We start from the raw sequence: 19,936 nt of genomic DNA on the forward strand, positions 1-19,936 counted from the left end.
ACCCAACAAAGACTGATTAGCTTGTGACCAATTGTACTCTAACTTCAAGTCCGTGATTATGTGGAAGACCACCTACCGGCTCCCTCTCCTTTTTTACACCTGATACTTGGCCATCTTAAAAGTGTGGGTAGACATGGCCAGGATTATGGTACAGCCAGGGGGGAGGGGTAGGCAGGGGTAGTGTAGAGTTGTCTAGAAGAAGCAGAGAGAATCCCTTTTGTGATGTAATGGAGGGTATGTGGTTGAGAAAAGGATCCCCTGCGTTGAATCTGGCAAGACAAACAGGTTCTATGGAATGGAAACATTCACAGAGGCTTTTGATGATAAAACCACTGCTTCTCAGCTAATGATTTTATACCCTTTAAGCCAATTTTCTCATTACAACTTGGGTCTGATAGCATCAATCTCAGGTTTTGCAAAAATTACACAGAATGATGTGTGAAATGGTCAGTTGTGATAAGCACCTGTAAATGATGCTCTTAGGTTAATAATCTCCTTCAATCCTCTCATCTCAAGATCCTCTCTTGCTAACTAGATGCTTCATGGCTCAGTTTTTTATTTTTTTAATTTTTTTATCACCTCTGTTGCAGAAACCCTGGCAGGATGCCTTCCCTCTTCTCCACAGATGAGAGATGAAGTGACTTTCTCAGTCTCTTTCTCTTGTGATTTTTATTGTATGGTAAGATGGACATAACAAAAATTCACTGCTTAGCCATTTTAAAGTGAACAGTTCATTGACATTAAGTAGCTTCACACTGTTGTGTAACCATCACCACCATCCATCCCTGGAACTTTATGTCCCCAAACTGAAACTCTGTCCCCATTAAACACTAATTCCCCATTTCTCCCTCCCTCAGCCCCTGGCAACCACTATTCTTTGTCTCTATGAATTTGACCACCCGAGGAACCTCGAAAAACTGGGATCATACAGTATTTCTTTTTGTTGGCTGACTTACCTCACTTAGCATAATGCCCTCAAGGTTCATCCATGTTGCAGTAGGTGTCAGAACTTCCTTGCTCTTTAGGAATCCTATTTCACTATGGGTATGGACCACATTGTGTTCATTCCTTTGTCAACAGTTGAGTTGCTGACTTTGCAAAATCTAACTCCTAAGCGGATGGCAGGGGAGTCCAGAAGTGAAATATTTGTATCCTTAAGCTTTCCTTCCACTTACCACCCCCTCTCTTCAGTTGGAGGGTTGGAGGTCCTCAGTTGGAGGAGGGGAAAAGAAGAAAGTCTTGAAAGCCATAAGGTGCAGCAGGAAGAGGAGGACGGGAGTAGAGTTTGGGGAAGGATGGGAGATGCAATGAGTCATGCAGGGAAATGAGATGAGCAAGGACAGAGAGATGACCCAAAACTTGGAAGGAGGCAGAAGAGAATGACTTCAGTATTTTTGGGGGGACCCTGCTGGGCTTGCAGCTTTGGTTGATGGAGTGACTTTACAACTTTGCAGAGGCTGACTTGTGGTGTCTTCTCTGGTGTTTCTGTACTCGTTAATGTTTTGCTTCGACTTTGTCAATTTATTCCACTGAACAAGCATGACTCAAGAGACCAAATCACAAAGAATTCTTTTTGCCTGACTGTTGAAATTTACTCGCAGATGTGAACTCTTTTCCTGTACCTGGTTAAATACTTGTCCTGGGCCATTTCTTTTTCTTTTTTTTCTTTTTTTTCAACGTTTTTATTTATTTTTGGGACAGAGAGAGACAGAGCATGAACGGGGGAGGGGCAGAGAGAGAGGGAGACACAGAATCGGAAAGAGGCTCCAGGCTCTGAGCCATCAGCCCAGAGCCTGACGCGGGGCTTGAACTCATGGACCGCGAGATCGTGACCTGGCTGAAGTCGGATGCTTAACCGACTGCGCCACCCAGGCGCCCCTCTTTTTCTTTTTTTTAATCATTTAATAGTCTCAATAGCGATAACTTAACAACCTAGCCCCATGCCACAAAACTCAATTTAAACTTTAGGCTCTCCTGAACTGTGATATGGAAGCCCTGTGTCCCAAGAATGGATGCACTCAGAAAGGTGGAAGGCAAGGGAACAAGGAACGTAGTTACTTGATTGACACAGTGACAGATTCAGCATCTGACCACTGAAGCTGGGTTTTTAAAGCCAGCATTCTTGGAATCAGCAGAACCTTCCCATCAATGGAGAAATACCCATTGGAGCATCTACTGGTGAAGACAGATACATGCTTAGCTCATCTGGTGGCTTATTCCTCCCTGAACCCCTACACATCCCATGAGACCAGTAGCTTATGTTGCTTATATTTGTTATATTGGTTTCACACATTATCTACTGTGTAAAATGCCTTACCGTGCTGGGATTGAGCTCATTTCTTCATGCACAATCTACCCACCTCCCTTGTTATAATTATCATCCTTCTATTGGTGTCTTATAACCATACGCACTACATGTACATCTCTGGGTGGCTGCCTTAAATATTCCTGTACGAGAGATTTATAAGGTTGTAGGTTGTAGTGATACATATGATGTCAAATATTAGGATTTTAGGTGGTTTCTATCAATAGATCATTCAAATGACATACATATATACAAGGCAATTCTATCCAGCTAAAGAAACCACTTTTAGATATATAGAGACCTATGGTTTACAAATCTATATCTCAACCTTTTGGCATGTGTGTACATACGTATACATGCATACGCCTTTTTTAACCTGACACAGAAGGCATTGTATATATGCACTCCATTGTGTTTATACAGTGTTAATCTATCCGTGTTGAACTATACACACATTTCTGTGTATACATATATATCACGAGTGATCTGTTTTCAGTCTATCCACGTTAGTTTACACACACCTATCAATATGGATAGGCTAACAATGAAAAAACAATGCATTTGGCGTGGGCTCTTCATGTAATTTAAAAAATCAAGGCTATTTTGTTAATGGATGCATTTACATATATGGAAGTATAGAAAGGGTATGGAACTTAGTTTCCTGCCAGATTGCCTGTGGGGTGTCGGAAGAAGGGAATGAGACGGGTTGGTGGTCAAAAGGATCTTCACTTTTAGCTGTACATGTAGGTGGAAGGCTATGGATGACTTATAGCATTTTTCTGGGTGCCTGGGGGGTACAGTCTGTTAAACATCGAACTCTTCATTTCAGCTCAGGTCATGACTGGTTCATGGGTTCGAGCTCCATGTCAGGCTCTGTGTTGACAGCACAGAGCCTGCTTGAGATTCTCTCTTTCCCCCTCTTTCTGCCCCTCCCCTGCTCGTTCCTGAGTGCATGCTCTCTCCCTGAAACATTTAATAAAATAGTACTTTTCAAATCCCATCATGAGGCAAGAGAAGAGAAAGAGCCTGAGTTGGTACACCAGCAGCACAAGCAGAAAAGGGGGACCAGGTTATACCTCAGGTCCAATGCTCACAGTATGGGCAGCACCTGTCCAAGCCATGTAGGGAAAAGACCACAATTTCTACAACCCACATGCTTGCTCTGGGCATGCACTGGGAACACAATCTTTTTGGAGATTTGACAAACTGTTTTAAGATCTAAGATTTTATTGAGTGTCTAAAATGTCCCTGCGAGACAGGATAAGAACTTGACCTTGACAGCCTTTCAGGGCTTGCCCAAGGCCACAAAGCAAATAAAAACCATATACACACACATTATATGAAGTATCCAAAGTGGGGGGAGGGGGAGGTCATGCAGAAAGATCAGGGTTTACATCTGTGTCTGGAACTGTAATTCCTGGGGACAGAGTAGGCATGAGTAAGGGCTCCAATAACGTTTCTTTGCAGGTCACTTGGGTCAGGAGGAGTCACCAGTCACCTATAACTGTCAAGGAGGGATTTTCTTCTTCTGCAACTGTCAGAAGTCTCTGGGTTTCCTCATCAAATTCAGTTTTTTGCAGCCTGGTAAGATATAAAAAGGGCTTTGTTGAATTGCTACCTCTTTTGTTTCTTCTCTGCAGCTCTTCTCTAGCATTTCTTCCCTGGTCAAGCCTAGGAGAACCTGGTGATGCCTCCCTCCCCACCCCCATGGGACAGACATACCTGTCAGGCAGTGGTGCACTGATAAATGTTTAACACCTGGCTCTTGGCAGGGGGCGGGGGCCTGGAGGGGTTGGGGGGGGGGAGAAAAGCCCTGATTTATAGCACTGCACATTTCTGAGGTGTAAATTCTCCTACCATGGCCAATACCAATTTTTTTTCCAATTTTTTAATATTTATTTTTGAGAGACAGAGGGTGAGTGGGGGAGGAGCAGAGAGAGGGAAACACAGAATGTGAAGTAGGCTCCAGGCTCTGAGCCATCAGCACAGAACCCAATGCGGGGCTCGAACTCATGAACCATGAGATCACGACCTGAGCCGAAGTCAGACGCCTAACCTACTGAGCCACCCAGGTTCTCCTATCATGGCCAATTTAAAGCTGCCAACTTGATGTCGCTAAACACAAGAGTAGGAAGAACTGTCCACACAGGGTTATCACCATCTGGTGGCAGCGGTCTCCAGCACATCCCTGGACAGAATAGATGTCCTATCTGATAGAAGGCCCTGACTCCACCTATACATTGGGGTTTGAAGATGGGAATTCAGGAAGCTAAGGAGCAAGACCAACTACTTTTATTGTTAAAAAGATAAAACAGTAATAGCTTCTGTTATCTGAGTGCCTGGTCCTAGCCTTCTGCTGAGGGCTTTAGGTGCAGCTTTCATTAACATTTCTCAGGGGCGCCTGGGTGGCTCAGTCGGTTGAGTGGCCGACTTCGGCTCAGGTCATGATCTCACAGTCTGTGGGTCCAAGCCCCGTGTCGGGCTCTGTGCTGACTGCTTAGAGCCTGGAGCCTGTTTCAGATTCTGTGTCTCCCTCTCTCTGACCCTCCCCCTTCATGCTCTGTCTCTCTCTGTCTCAAAAATAAACGTTAAAAAAAATTAAAAAAAAAAATAAAATTTCTCAACCGTGGGAGATAGCATTATTGACCCGATTTGTGATGAAGACAAGCAGGCAAAGCAAATTGGCTCAAGGTCACACAGCCATGGAGTGGTAGAGTCAGGATACAGATGCCAGTACCGTGGCCCTGGAGCCCTTGCACTTAACACGAGGCAGTCCATTGTGGCTCTGAACTAAATGGGAGGGTTAAGGATGACTGTGTGTGTGTGTTCTTCTGTGGGTACAAATATCTCTGGTGTCTGCTGGTATCTGTTGGCAACCGCCCGGAGCACCTTCACCTCCCTGTTGGAGTGAAGGACATTCTTTCAGGCATCTGTTCGTCTTGACACACAGATCTGTGGGACTGTCCACGGTTGGGGAGTGTGCACGGGATATGGAAACTCACTTACGTGTTTCCAGCATTTTTATTACATCTGTATTTTCACAGTACCTGTGTGCAATCATTTCCCTCGTTTGGCAGAGAACAGACAATCGGGAGAAATGCCTTGCCTGGGGCTACAAGACTCAGCACGGAAAAACTGGCATAATATGATTTGGAAAAACTGTGGAAAATCCAAGTCTTCCCACTGCCTCAAGCACCACCTTCGGAACCTCTCACAAAAGGTAAGATGGGGATGAACTTTCTAGATGGCAGGCACCTGAAGTTTCTAGACATAGGACTTTGAGGAAATGGACTCATAGCTTCACAAGGTGGAAAAGACAGTAATGGTCTTAGTGTTGGAGTTATACCAGTTTTAACCCAACATCTCCTAGTCCTTTCTAGAAATGAGTGGCCATGTAAATACCTACAACTGCCCTGGATTTCAGATACATTTGAAGAGAGTAGGAGAAATAAATGAGAAAGCGACGCTTAAGGTTCATTATATTGTCACCTAATAGAACAATCTTTGATAAAATAACCTAATACATACATTTTGTATTATATGTATAATTATAGTTTTATAAATATAATTATATAATTATATGAATAATATATATTACATGTGTATAATTTAAACATTTAAATCTATAATTGTAAATGTGTGGGTGCCTGGGTGGCTCAGTCAGTTAAGCATCCGACTTTAGCTCAGGTCATGATCTCATGGTTTGTGGGTTTGAGCCCCGTGTCAGCCTCTGTGGTGACAGTTCAGAGCCTGAAGCCTGCTTCAGATTCTGTGTCTCCCTCTCTCTCTGCCACTCCCCTGCTCACACTGTTTTTCTCTCTCTCAAAAACAAATATACATTAAAAAATGAAAATACATAATTATACACATGTATAATTATACATATAAATTATAACTATGAAATCTAATACATGAAATAAATACCTACTTAAATTTTAATGTAAGTCTATAACATATAACATGTAGAAGTCTACTTTATACTTTAATTTTATAGCTATAAATATGTTTATGTCTACATAAATATACAAATTATATGTATTTTACATTAGATTTTAGTTATAATTTAATGACTTAAATATACATTTATAAATTATGTAGACCCTAGGGTCTATATTAGTATAAATGTAAGTCTTATATATCAATAATTATAAATGTAAAATTTTTATATAAGCTTTAATTTTTTTAAATGTTTGTTTATTTTTGAGAGAGTGTGTGTGAGCAGGGGAGGGGCAGAGAGAGAGGGAGACACAGAATCCAAGGCAGGCTCCAGGCTCTGAGCTGTCAGCACAGAGCCTGATGTGGGGCTTGAACCCGTGACCCACAAAATCATGACCTGAGCCGAAGTTGGACGCTCAACTGAGACACTCAGGCGCCTGGTAGATAAGCTTTAATATAGTAAGCTGTACTTTATAATTGTACTGGAACAGTAGCAAGTGCCCCTGTTCATATGGTATTACCACCCACCAGGTACTGTGCTGAGTTGACGTATCTTTCACTCCCACAATCCCAAGGCAAGGAGCACCATTTGCATTTTGACTGTGGCAGCACCACACCTCGGGTTCCAGTAAATCCCCCCTCACCCGGGCGTGTCCTCACCAGGAGAGCAAACCCCAGCTCACCCTAGAATCTGCAGGGTGCACGCTGGGTGTCTCAGGGCTTCACATAGCACCGCCACTCCAGTGTGGTCCAGGGCGTTTCCTTGCAGGTTCAGACTCTGCAGGGTTTTACTGCTGGTGAGGGCACTAGATAGGTCCTCACAGCAGGCACTTGTTAACTTGCATGTAGCCAGCCTGCAACCAAGCATACAGGGTGAGAAGTGGTTCATCCAAGTGAGTGGGATGGGGGTGTCACATTTAGCCAAGGTCACCCCTAGCCTCTGAGTACAGTATGTGACATCTGGTCCCTGACTGGGGGGAGATCATAGAGGGCCACACTGTGTGTTCCTCTTTGATCCCATGCCTGTACAGGGTTTGTGTCTTGGCAGCTCCTTCCAGTCATGGAGGGACCTGTTTCCCTACCCCTGAAAGAGGCTGGCCTCCTGCATGGTCTTGGCTCGTAGGACCAAATGGAAGCAAGGTTATGGGAGTTCTGAGCCACCACGTTGTGCATTTCTTGCTGTCTAGAACCCGAGATGCTGATTGTGTCCCTCCAAAAACTCATGTTGAAGTCCCAACCCTCAGAACCCCCAAATGTGGCTACAGTTGGAGACAGAGTCTCCACAGAGGCCAAGAGGTCAAAATCAAGTTATTAATTACTCCTAATCCACTATGCCTAGTGTCCTTATAAGATGACAAAATTAGGACCACACACAGGGAGAAGACAGCTGTCTACAAGCCAGGGAGAAAGACCTTAGGAGAAACCAGCCCTGCCCAATCCTGGATCTTGGACTTCTGGTCTCCAGATCCATGAGGTGACACATCTCTGTGAAGTGGCCCAGTCCATTGGGCTGTGTTATGGCAGCCCTAGCACACTGTCGAAAGACCTTAGGAGAAACCAGCCCTGCCCAATCCTGGATCTTGGACTTCTGGTCTCCAGATCCATGAGGTGACACATCTCTGTGAAGTGGCCCAGTCCATGGGGCTGTGTTATGGCAGCCCTAGCACACTGTCGAAAGACCTTAGGAGAAACCAGCCCTGCCCAATCCTGGATCTTGGACTTATGGTCTCCAGATCCATGAGGTGACACATCTCTGTGAAGTGGCCCAGTCCATGGGGCTGTGTTATGGCAGCCCTAGCACACTGTCAAAATGATTGAGAGGACCACCTACACAAGCCAGTCCCCAGGGAACCTTGGACCCCTGAGCCATCACCAGTGCTTCTTACTTTATGTCTCTAAGTTAGGAGTCATTACTCCAGGACAGCTCATGACTCTGTGTCCCAGTCTGGTTTCCACTTTCCTCCACCTTCCACCCACCGAGACCCAGCCTTGACATTGGGGTCACCCACCCAAGAATCTCTAAGTGACAGCTGGGATGTGCTAGACCTTGACACAGCAGCTTCACACCAGCATCTTCTATGTCATTGTAGCTGATTTGTAGACTTCTCAAGTTCTGATTGCTAGTGAGGACTGAGGCAAGGTCTCGACAGCCATCAGCGGTGATGGAACATTTCACCAAACTGCAAGAGAACAGTGCTGATGTCACTCTTAAGGGTTACTGCATCCACACTTGAGATCAGAAAAAAGATACCAAAGCATTACATGTTCATCCATGCACAAAGGGCATAATGCAGCAGCTCTGCTAAGGCGGTGTCCACTCCCTGTCCCCCCGCCCCCCACTGCTCCCATGATGTACTTGTCCTCAGGCAATATCTGAACACACGTGGATGGGTCTTTTGGGGCTCCCTATACTGGTTGTTCATACCTCTGGATTCTGCTAGGCTTTTAATTTCTAAGACCTTATAACAAGTTATCTTTTTAAAGGTTTAATGTTTATTTTTGAGAGAGAGACACACACACAAAGCACAAGCGGGGCAGGGGCAGAGAGAGAAGGCGACACAGAATCCGAAGCAGGCTCCAGGCTCTGAGCTGTGAGCACAGAGCCTGATGTGGGGGTCAAACTCACGAGCTGTGAGATCATGACCTGAGTGGAAGTTGGACACTTAACCAACTGAGCCACCCAGGCGCCCCTATAACACCTTATCTTTAGAGCAAGACCTTCCCACTTCTTATTCATTAGGTGTTTTTGAGGTATCTTTGGCCCCTTGCAAATTCCACATACATTTGGAAATCGGCTTTTCAAGTTCACCACCACCACCACCACAAGTATTGCACTTTGGGATTTCATTAAAACTAAAAATCATTCTGTGTAGAATTGACTTTGGATAGTGAATATTTCAATCCTTGAACATGGACTCTATCTCACATTTCCTGAATTACACTAGCATTTCATGATATTCACTGCAAAGGTTTCACACATACTATATTGGCTTAATTCCCAGATGATTCCTTTTTGATGCTACTGTAAATGGTACTTCTATTTAATTCCATTGGTGTATTGCTTCTTGTTGGCCTATAAGAAATCTTTTTTTGGTAGATTATTTAAAAGAAGCTTGTTAGACTCAATTCTGATTATTTAGTTACAGATTTTTAAAAGATCTATAATATTCTGTCTGCATAGAATTAGGGGCTTGGGGGCACCTGGATAGCTCAGTTGGTTAAATGTCCAACTTCAGCTTAGGTCACAATCTTGCAGTTTGTGGGTTTGAACCCCACCTCGGGCTCTGTGCTGACAGCTCAGAGCCTGGAGCCTGCTTCAGATTCTGTATGTCCCTCTCTCTCTGCCCCTCCCCCACTTGCACTCTGTCTCTCTCATTCAAAAATAAACATTAAAGAAAAAGGAATCAGGTGTCTTTTCCCTTCTAACATTTTTAAGGATTTACAGTTTTATATTTTTTACCTTATTGCTTTTGCTGACATTTATAGGACAACGTAGATTAGAAGTGATTATAGCCAGCCTTCTTACCTTTTTCTTGATATTAAAGAGAAAGACTTTGTGTCTTCATCGCTAAGCGGATGTTTGCTTCAGATTTCTTGAATGTTTTATCAATTCAAGGAAAGCCCCAATTATTAATTTTCCAAGAGTTATAATAAGTGGATATTGTTTTAACTAAAAGCTTTTTCTGTAGTTTAGAGGATAGTTATTTTATTTTTAATCAGTTAGTATGGTAAGTTACACTGATCTTTTTAATGTTTAACTACCTTCTCTGGATAAACCCAAACTTAGTCCTTATATTCTTTTATTTTTTTAATTAAAAAAAATTTTTTTGAGAGAGAGCATGTGAGCAGAGGAGGAGCAGAGAGAGGGGGGGCACAGAATCCGAAGCAGGCTCCAGGCTCTGAGCTGTCAGCACAGAGCCCAACGTGGGGCTCGAACCCATGAACCGCGAGATCATGACCTGAGCTGAAGTCAGACGCTCAACCGACTGAGCCACCCAGGCGCCCCTATATTTATTCTTTTAATACATTTCTGGAATCTGTTTGCTCACATACCTTTTAGTGCTTTTGCATTTCATGAATGACATTGGTGTATACTTTCTTATGAGTTTGACATTATTCTAGCCTTGAAAAAATAGTAGGAAGTATTTCTTCTTTTTCCAGTCTTTAAAGAATTTGTGTAAAGACTGGAATTATTTCCCCCTTGAATATCTGGCTGCAGCCATTGATGAAAACTTTCAAGCCTGATTTAATTTCTTCAGTGGTTTAAAACTATTCATTTTTCGGGGAGCCTGAGTGGCTTAGTTGGTTAAGCATTAGACTCTTGATTTCAGCTCAGGTCAAGATCTCACAGTTCATTGAGATTGAGCCCTGCTTAGGGCTCTGCATTAATGGCACAGTGCCTGCTTGGGATTCTCTCTCCCTTCCTTGCTCACTCTCTGCCCCTCCCTCACTTTCATGCATGCACTTTCTCTCTCAAAATAACATTAAAAAATTTTCATTTTTCTAAGTTTGGCCATCCTTAGTATTTTTACTGATTTTTGAAAAAATTTAAATTTTCAAGTTTATTGTATACAGTTGCTCATAATAATCTGTTATCTGTATCATCTGTAGTAATGTCTTTTCCCATTCTTGATACAGAGCAGTGCTGTTCAATATGGTAGCCACCAGGGATGTGTTTTTTATTCAGGGTGTATCCTAATTTCTACTCTGATCTCTTCTTTGTTTTATGGATGATGAATGTGAAGTAATTACATTCACCTCCTAAGAATTTGAGTTCAATGGAATAGGACATTAGTTTAAAAAAAACAGCAGGATGCAAATAATGGATTGATGCTTTCTTTTTCAAATTCTGTTTTGTCTGTTGGATACAGCTTCAACATGTTCATGGCATATTGTTTGTCTTTTCCGTCTTCCAAATTTTTCTCATTAAACTTGAGATGAAATTTCCATAACAGAAAATCATCTTAAAGTGAACATTTAGTGGCATTTTCAGTGTAACGTGCCATCACAGCTTCCTTATATTTTAATAGGTCACTTAAAAACATCACTTTTTTTTTTTTAAATCCAGTATGACAAGGGTACCTGGGTGGCTCAGTCGGTTAAGTGTCTGACTTCAGCTCAGGTCATGATCCCACAGTTTGTGAGTTCTTGTGAGTTTGAGCCCTGGGTTGGGCTCTGTGCTGACAGCTCAGAGCCTGGAGCCTGCTTCAGATTCTGTGGCTCCCTCTCTCCCTGTGCCTCTCCCACTAGTGCTCTGTCACTCTCTCTCTCTCTCAAAAATAGACATTAAAAAAAAACTTTTTAAAATAAAAATCCTGTATGACAACCTTTCTTGTGGCCAAAATACTTAATTTTTTATACTTACTTATATTTTAGATCTACGTCTTACATTTTAGTCTTTTGATTAGGTATTTTTTATCATTCCATCTTCTCTGCTTATTTGGGTGTCAGCAATACTTTGTTTTTTTTCTAATGTTCTATAGAAATTTCTGTGTCCACATTTAACCCATCAACATACTAAGTTAATCAACACCTTTACCCTCTTTGTGGACTTTAGGACATCAACTTACATTTTATATTACTGCTGTTATACATTTAAATTGTTCTCCTTTAGGATTTAACAATTGTATCTCTTTTGTTAGTCCATATTTTGCTTGGATTGATCTACAGATTCACAACTTTTTCTATCTGGAATATTTTACCTTCTCTTTGAGGGATGTTCTTTACAATTGCCTTGAATGGCACTTAGGTTTTTGTTCTCTTTCCTAATGATTTTTGTTTGTTATAAAACGTAAGGTTGACAATTTCTCCCCAGCATGGCAAAGATCCCCCTGCACTGCCTTTTTCCATGGTTAGTCTTCATCCACTCTTTGTCTTCCTTTAGATATGATGGCTTCCCCCAGCCCCAAGCATTGAGGTTTTAAGATACTACCCGCATATTTGGTGTTCTGCAGATTCTCCAGTATGTATCCTACTAGAGGCTGATGTGGATGATTGGATCTGTAGATCAGAACCTTTCATCAATTTCTTTTCCATTGGGAAAACTGTGAGCCATTACTTCATAAAATAGGTTGTCTGTCTGGGATTCCCATTACTTGGGCTAGAACATCTTGTTCTTCAGGCCCCCAGTCTCTCCTATTTTACATCTTTTTCTCCTCTTCACACCGTCTTAATTATGACCTGGCTTCTGTTTTACTGATTCTCTTCAATTATGTCTAACCTATTGAATGTCTTAAGCTTTTGGTATTTACGATTTCTAGATGTTTATGGCTTTCCCCCCTCTAAGATATTGCAACTTTTAAAAAAGTTGTTTATTTTGAGAGAGAGAGCCCATGTGAGTGGGGGCAAAGGAGAGAGAGAATCCCAAGCAGGCTCCTTGCTGTTGGCACATAGCATGATGCAAGGCTTGCTCTCACAAACTGTGAGATCATGACCTGAGCTGAAATCAAGAGTCGGATGCTTAATGGACTGAGTCACCCAGGTTCCCCCCTTTTTCTTTTTCTTGAAACATAGTAAATGCAGTTATTTTATATGTAGGTCTGATTTGAAGGGGTATATGCACCCTAAGGTTTATGGCAGCATTGTCAACAAACTGTGGATAGAGTCCAAGTATCCATCAAGTGATGAATGGATAAAGAACACACACACACACACACACACACACACACACACACACACAGGAATATTGCTTAGGCATCAAAAATCTTGTCATTTGCATGAAATCTTGTCATTTGCAATGACTTGGATGGAGTTAGAAGGTATTATGCTAAGTGAGATAAGGCAGGCCGAGAATGACAAATAACATGTGATTTCACTCACATGTGGAATTTAAGAAAACAGATGAACATATGGAAGGCAGGCAGAAGAGAAGAGAGGGGAACAAACCATAAGAGACTCTTAATAGAGAACATACTGAGGGTTGATGGAGGAAGGTGGTAGGGGATGGGCTACATGGGCTATGGGTATTTAGGAAGGCAGGTGTTGTGATAAACATTGGGTGTTACAGGACTCCTTTCTCCCATTAACCAACTGAACAAGGAATACAAAATTCTGAACTGAGATATCTTGATGTATTACGTAAAAAGAATTGTGTCTAATCCACATCTCTTGATTTCTCAGGGAAAGAGACACTTGATGAGGTAATGCTGTCCCTCTTGGTAACTCCACCACTACAAGGTTACCCAAATATTTCTCCATTTTATAACATCAAATTAAATCTTTTCATTATTTCCTTTACTATTAAATTTACTGCCCTGATTCCTTCCTCAGGTGTTCCTTGTGTTATCCATGTGTGTCCCACTCCTGTTATCAGGCCTCCCATTGCCATGTTAGATCTACCTACCTGAGATTTCCACCCCAAGACCCCTGTTCATCTGGTGGAACTCATGTCAAGCATCCAACCCAAGACCATCCCTCAGCCCCCAGTCATAATTAGGTTATTTCCCTCAGCCTATATGTCTACCCTGCTGAATGACTAGCTACAACACCCTAAATCTGTGACACAAGGAGGAGGTAAGTTTTGCTCACCTCAACATTTCCACAAGAGTCTGAGTCAGGTCATTTCTAAACTTTACATTCTGAGGAACAGACCCTATGGCTCTCCTCACTTCCAGATAGATTCTGAGCAATCCAAGCGTTCCTCAAGAACACCTACCACAGTGACCACAGGTGGCAGCCTGGCTGCTTCAAGGCCTCACAGAGAAGTTTCAAGTTTTCATATTTCAGGACGTTGGCGCTGAGGTCTAGATGGGTCAAGCTTTTGTTATACAGAAGAACGTTGTAGAGGTATTTCCAGGAGTGTTCAGTGAGGTAACAGTAACCTAATCTGTGGAGACAAACATGGGAGAAAAGGAGGGAAGGACTGACACCTCACAGAACTTTAACTCCACGTTAAAAGTAGGAGTCCTGTAATTTTCCATATACAGTCCTTAATGAAGCAATGAACCTGTGGCTTATCTGAAAATACCTCTCTTTGAGTTTTCTTCCTCACATGATACACGAATTAGAAAATAAAACTGATAAAGTAATGCTGAGGGAAAACTATGGCACAATGAATACTCGAGAAGAATGTAGAAAATGTTGGTTTTAACTCTACATCTGATATTGTCCTTGGACAAGGCATTTACCTTATGACACTGTTCTCTCATGGACTGAGGAAGTGCATTGAATTACCTTATGTATAAAATCCTCTTTCTTTTTCAATTCTTTACTCTTTAAAATCCTAAGTTCATGGCTTTCAACAAGATGCATGTTAACCTGGGAAATATTGTAAGGTACTGCAAAGTAAAGCAGGGGTTGCAAACTCGTGTCGACTGAACCACACATAGCCAATAGACTTAAATTTTCTGGCACTTTTATATTTAAATTTTAGTTGCTAACCTTTAAACATGAACAAAATTTTATGTAAAAAATCCAGGTTTTCAACTTATGAATATCATTTTTTTCAATTAAAAAGTGAATTTTAGTTTTAAACTTTCACAATTTAGTGGCTGTACAATATTAAGTTACTATGGTAAAAATATTCTTTAATGAAGATTACTCTAACATTTCATAGGATTTAAATATTTTGCTATGTTTAAGTGTCTTATTTCAACCCTGGCAAACATTGACAACTAAAAATTTTCTACTTAGAGAAGTTGTCATGTTCTTTATTTACCAGGAGTCACAAAAAATGCAAGTTAATATGCTGATGCTGAATATACTTGTACTTTAGATACTTAACCCTATAAGTAAAACAACTCATTTTAAATCCAACAAATTCAGGAAAAATATGTAGCTTGTTTGTAAGATCTCACTAAATATTAATGTTGTATCAACTACTTCTAAGTTTTTTATATCCGTATATTTATTTCAATATAAGCAATCATTTCCATGTGGTCTTCTTCCCAAATTTTTCTACTTATATTTCATCCTGATTTCTTTTATTGAGGCATAATTCAAATACAGCCTAGTGTATTTTTACAGTATTATATATTTAAGGTGTATAGTTTAGGTACACCCATCGCCATTGGATGATGGAACATATCCATCAACTCCAAAACTTTCCTCATGCCCCTGTGTCATCTGTCCCTCCTCGTGACCCATCTGCCCCACACTTAGGCAGTCACTGATCTGCTTTGTGTCTCTATAGATTAGTTTGCATTTTTGAGTTTTATCGTATAATGTGTATTCTTCCTTTCTAGATTCCCCTGGATTTTCTACACCAACGCTCATGTTGCTTAAGAATAAAGAGAGTTTTACTTTACTTTTTCCAGTCTTGATTCTTTAGCTATGTTCTGGGAAATTGTGAAACTACCTGAGAACAATTTTCTAAGCATTTTCAACAAGACTAGGGTTTAGTTTACAGGTAATCATATCCCCCTCCCAAGGGGAGACTATTCTGAACACTCTACCTGATGCCTTGTGAATGAGAACTATGCCCTAGTCTGTGTGAGGACCAGGTCCAGCACCCTCACATCCTCTCAGGGTGGCCCTTCCCTGAGAAAGGTAAAGGTAGTTTTCTCTCATGTTTATGTGAGGCAGAACCCTGCTGCGTGCTTGAGGGAGTGTCTTTCGGACTTTGACATTTTCTTTCTTTTTTTTTTTTAATTTTTTTTTCAACGTTTATTTATTTTTGGGACAGAGAGAGACAGAGCATGAACGGGGGAGGGGCAGAGAGAGAGGGAGACACAGAATCGGAAACAGGCTCCAGTCTCTGAGCCATCAGCCCAGAGCCTGACACGGACCTCGAACTCACGGACCGCGAGATCGTGACCTGGCGGAAGTCGGATGCCTAACTGACTGCGCCACCCAGGCGCCCCAGGACTTTGACATTTTCTAGATGCTTTGGTGTGCTGTCCTGTGACCTCCCACAAACTTCCTAGACTCTCAGCCAACATCTCCCCAAACCCTGTAGTCTGCCATGCTCCATGTGAGTTCTCTCTTCCTGAACAGTATCCTGGAAACTTTCTGCATAGTCAGCTGGGACAATTATAAGACTCCCCCTGTTTGTCTCCTGTCTCTCAGGAATCCATGTCCTTCATTGCCTGATGTCTAGAAAATGTTGTTTCACTTATTTGGTTATCTTTGGTTGTTTTCAGGGGGAGATTAAATCCAGTCCCTGTTTTTCCATTTTGACTAGAAGTGATGGCCTCTAACTGGCTTGATTTATTCTCAGAGTACTCTTATTCTCACATAGGTCACATTTTTACAAACCCAGAAGTGTAAACAGAGAAACGTTTCTCTCCCACCTTCCAGTTCTGTTCCCCACAGTCTGTATCATATCACTAAGGATATTTGCATATAAAAAACAGACCCAAATGCATATGTATTTTCCCACCTCCTCTTTCTTACCAGTATTATCATAAACTGAAGACAGATGTGGAACTTTATTCAATGAAGCCAATGCCCCCAAGGTCATCTTGCTCCGCTGTGGCCCTTAGCAAGGACCATAGGTGAGAGCTCACTGTACATACTAGTAACAGGTAAACAGTAGGGAGTAAGGAAGTATCCGAGTGTTGTAGTTACTTTCACCCAGTCTAATATTGTGTATGCTCTGTATGTGCTCTGCATAACCTCAACTTTCATAATACTTCTAGGACAGCATTTTTTTCCCTCCTCCTGTTTACAGAGGAGCAATTTGAACCCAAGAGAAGTTAGGTAACTTGGCTCAAGATGACAAGGGTTAAGTGGTAAATCCAGGGGTAGAGCTCAAGTTCTCCTGAATCCTCAGCTTAGGCTTTCAAATTTCTGCAGTGGTGCCTCCATCACTGGGTAGGATTTTAGACAACTGGCCCAAGTTCAAACTAACCACTGCCATGGTTCTCCACAGTGGACCCTCCCAATGTGCACTTACATCAAGCCCTCTAGACCACAGTCAGGGCGCTGCAAGGCCTCACACAGCAGGGGCACCCCTTGGTCCAGGTAGTTGTAGGATACATTAAGAAGCTTCAGCTTCTTGCTGCTGTTTAGGACGCAGGTAAAGGCTTCACAATCATCTGCTGAAAGGTGACAATTTGCCAGCCTGTAGGAAAAAGAAGAGGTCACATTTTCTTGGTTTCTTTCTCTGATCCATTCCCCTTGTTAATCCTGTACAAGTCAGGAAGAACATATTTGCTCTGCTTTGGCACCTCATGGACCCCATTCTTGATCCTGGTAACTCTTGGGACTTGAGGAGTCACTAGAGACACAGGCTTATTATCCATGTACGACCTAGGGAACTGCTACAAACACATCACATGATCTATGAGGCCCCATCCTATTCCTATATCCTTGTGTCCAGCCATGTTGGCCATTTTCAGTTGCCTTACCCACATTAGGAGCTACTCAAGGTAGTCATTCATGTTTGCTGCTCTCCACATGTCCCCCCAAATATTCTGACCCACTTAGGGTTTTTGCACTTGTGCACCTTGTTGGAATGCTCTTTGCCTGGTCTTTAGTTTGATCTTCATCTTTCAGGTCTCTGCTAGAGCAACACCTCTTCAGAGGACATTCTGTTGAAGATGCCTTCAACTGGAATTCTATAGCACTCATCAATTGGTAGCTTGAGTAGGTGGAGGCTGCCAGTAATTATGGTTTTCTATTACCTCAGCCACTCTCCCTCTGGCTGCCACAGAAAAGGTATAAACTAGGTCCAGAGGTGATAGAATAAAGATGTAAATAATTCGTTGTTAAGAAATGAAAATGTAATTGGCAAGTTACCAAGTCTGTAGCTCCTAAAATTTTTCTAAGATGATTCTGTGTCAAAGCTTGGTTTAAAAAAGTTGTTTCTAGCATTAGGGTATTATTTTCAAGGATTAAAAAAAAGGGGGGTTGACTTACTGTACACTACCTACAAACAATAACTCAAAATGGATCATAGAATTAAATGTAAGAGTTGAAACTCTTAGAAGAAAACATGGCAGTAAATTTTCATCGCCTTGGTTTGGGCAATGGTTTCTTAGATAGGACACCAAAAGCACAAGAGGCAGAAGAAAACTACCTTTCAACATTAAAAAAATGGAACAGAATAAAAAGCCCAGAAGTAAACCAACACTTATATAGTCAATTAGTCTATGACAGAGGAGGCAAGAATACATAATGGGGATAATACAGTCTCTTCAACAAACAGAAAGTGGTCCAGTTTTTCCAGCATTAATAGCATACACAAAACCAAAATGAATTAAATGCCTGATGTGAAACCATAAAACTCCTAGAAGAAAACATAGGCAGTAATCTCTTTGACATTGGCCTTAATGACACTTTTCTAGATAGGTCTTCCCAGGCAAGAGAAACAAAAGCAAAATTAAACTATTGAGACTACATCAAACCAAAAAGCTTTTGCATAGCAAGAAAACCAACAAAATGACAAGGCGACCTACTGAATGGGAGATATTTGCAAATGACAACCCCTTATGGGATATAATATCCAAAATCTGTAAAAAACTCACAACTCAACACCAAAGAAACACTTCTCCAAAGAAGACATCCAGATGGCCAATAGACACATGAAAAGATGCTCAACATCACTCATCATCAGAGAAATACAAATCAAAACCACAATGAGATACCACCCCATACCTGTCAGAATGGCTAGTATCAAAACAACAAAAAATAAGTGTTGGTGAGGCTGTGGAGAAAAGGGAACATTTATCCACTATTAGTGGGAATGTAAACTGGTGCAGCCACTATGGAAAACAGTTTGGAGTTTCCTCAAAATATTAAAAATAGAATTTCCATACCACCCAGTAATTTCACTACTAGGTATTCAAATTAGAAACAAAAACACTAATTTAAAAGATATGCAGCACCCCTAAAACATTATTTATAACAGCCAAGATATGGAAGCAACCCAATTATCCATACATAGATGAATGGATAAACAAGAGTGGTATACACACACACACACACACACACACACACACACACACAATGGAATATTACTTGGCCATAAAAAAGAAATCTTGCCATTTGCAACAACATGGACGGACCTGGAGGGTATAGTACTATGTGAAATAAGTCAGAGAAAGACAAATACCATATGATTTCACTAATATGTGGAACTTAAGAAACAAATGGACAAAGAAAAAGATACCACCACCACCACCACCAACACCAGACCTAAATACAGAGAACAGACTGGTTGCCAGAGGGGAAGTGGGGATGGAGGGATGAACAAAATAGATAAAGGGTCTTAAGAGGTATAAACTTCCAGTTATAAAATAAAGTCATGGAAATGTAAGTACAGCATAGGGAATATAGTCAATAATATCGTTGTAGCCTTGTAGTGTGACAGAGGGTAACTATACTTGTCATGGTGAGCATTTTGTAATGTATGTAATTGTTGAATCATTATGTTCACCTGAAATTAAATATGTGAACTATATATACTTCAATTAAATATAAAGACATATAGAAAAACTAAAAAATTTTTTTAAAAATTGTGTTTCAAAGGACACCATTAAAAAAGTGAAAAGAGGGGTGCCTGGGTGGCTCAGTTGGTTAAGCATCTGACTCTTGATCTCAGCTCAGGTCATGATCTCATGGTTGGTGGGATCAAACCCCTCAATGGGCTCTGAGCTGCCAGTGCAGAGCCTTCTTGGGATTCTCTCTCCCCTTCTCTCTGCTCTTCCCTTGCTTGTGCTGGCATGCTCTCTCTTTCAAAATAAATAAACGTAGTTTTAAAATTCAAGTGAAAAGATAAATGAAATTAGAGAAAAGATAAATTAAGAGTACATT

At 41.4% G+C, this 19,936-nt stretch overlaps 1 protein-coding gene and 1 long non-coding RNA gene across 2 annotated transcripts in view; one reads left to right on the forward strand and one right to left on the reverse strand.

Moving 5' to 3' along the window:
- Positions 1-3,470: 3,470 nt before the first annotated feature.
- Positions 3,471-19,936, reverse strand: part of NLRP4 (NLR family pyrin domain containing 4) — a 30,440-nt gene continuing 13,974 nt past the window's right edge. The window contains 5 exon segments of the mRNA XM_043598227.1: positions 3,471-3,886; positions 6,925-7,095; positions 8,251-8,421; positions 13,896-14,066; positions 17,076-17,243. Coding sequence (XP_043454162.1) covers positions 3,793-3,886; positions 6,925-7,095; positions 8,251-8,421; positions 13,896-14,066; positions 17,076-17,243 — 775 coding nt within the window. The 3' untranslated portion in view covers positions 3,471-3,792.
- LOC122493703 lies at positions 3,777-5,826 on the forward strand. The gene is made up of 2 exons (XR_006300021.1): positions 3,777-3,889; positions 5,350-5,826. It is a non-coding gene; the product is annotated as an uncharacterized LOC122493703 (long non-coding RNA).

This window comes from Prionailurus bengalensis, chromosome E2, assembly GCF_016509475.1.
Source record: "Prionailurus bengalensis isolate Pbe53 chromosome E2, Fcat_Pben_1.1_paternal_pri, whole genome shotgun sequence".
Lineage (NCBI taxonomy): Eukaryota > Metazoa > Chordata > Mammalia > Carnivora > Felidae > Prionailurus > Prionailurus bengalensis.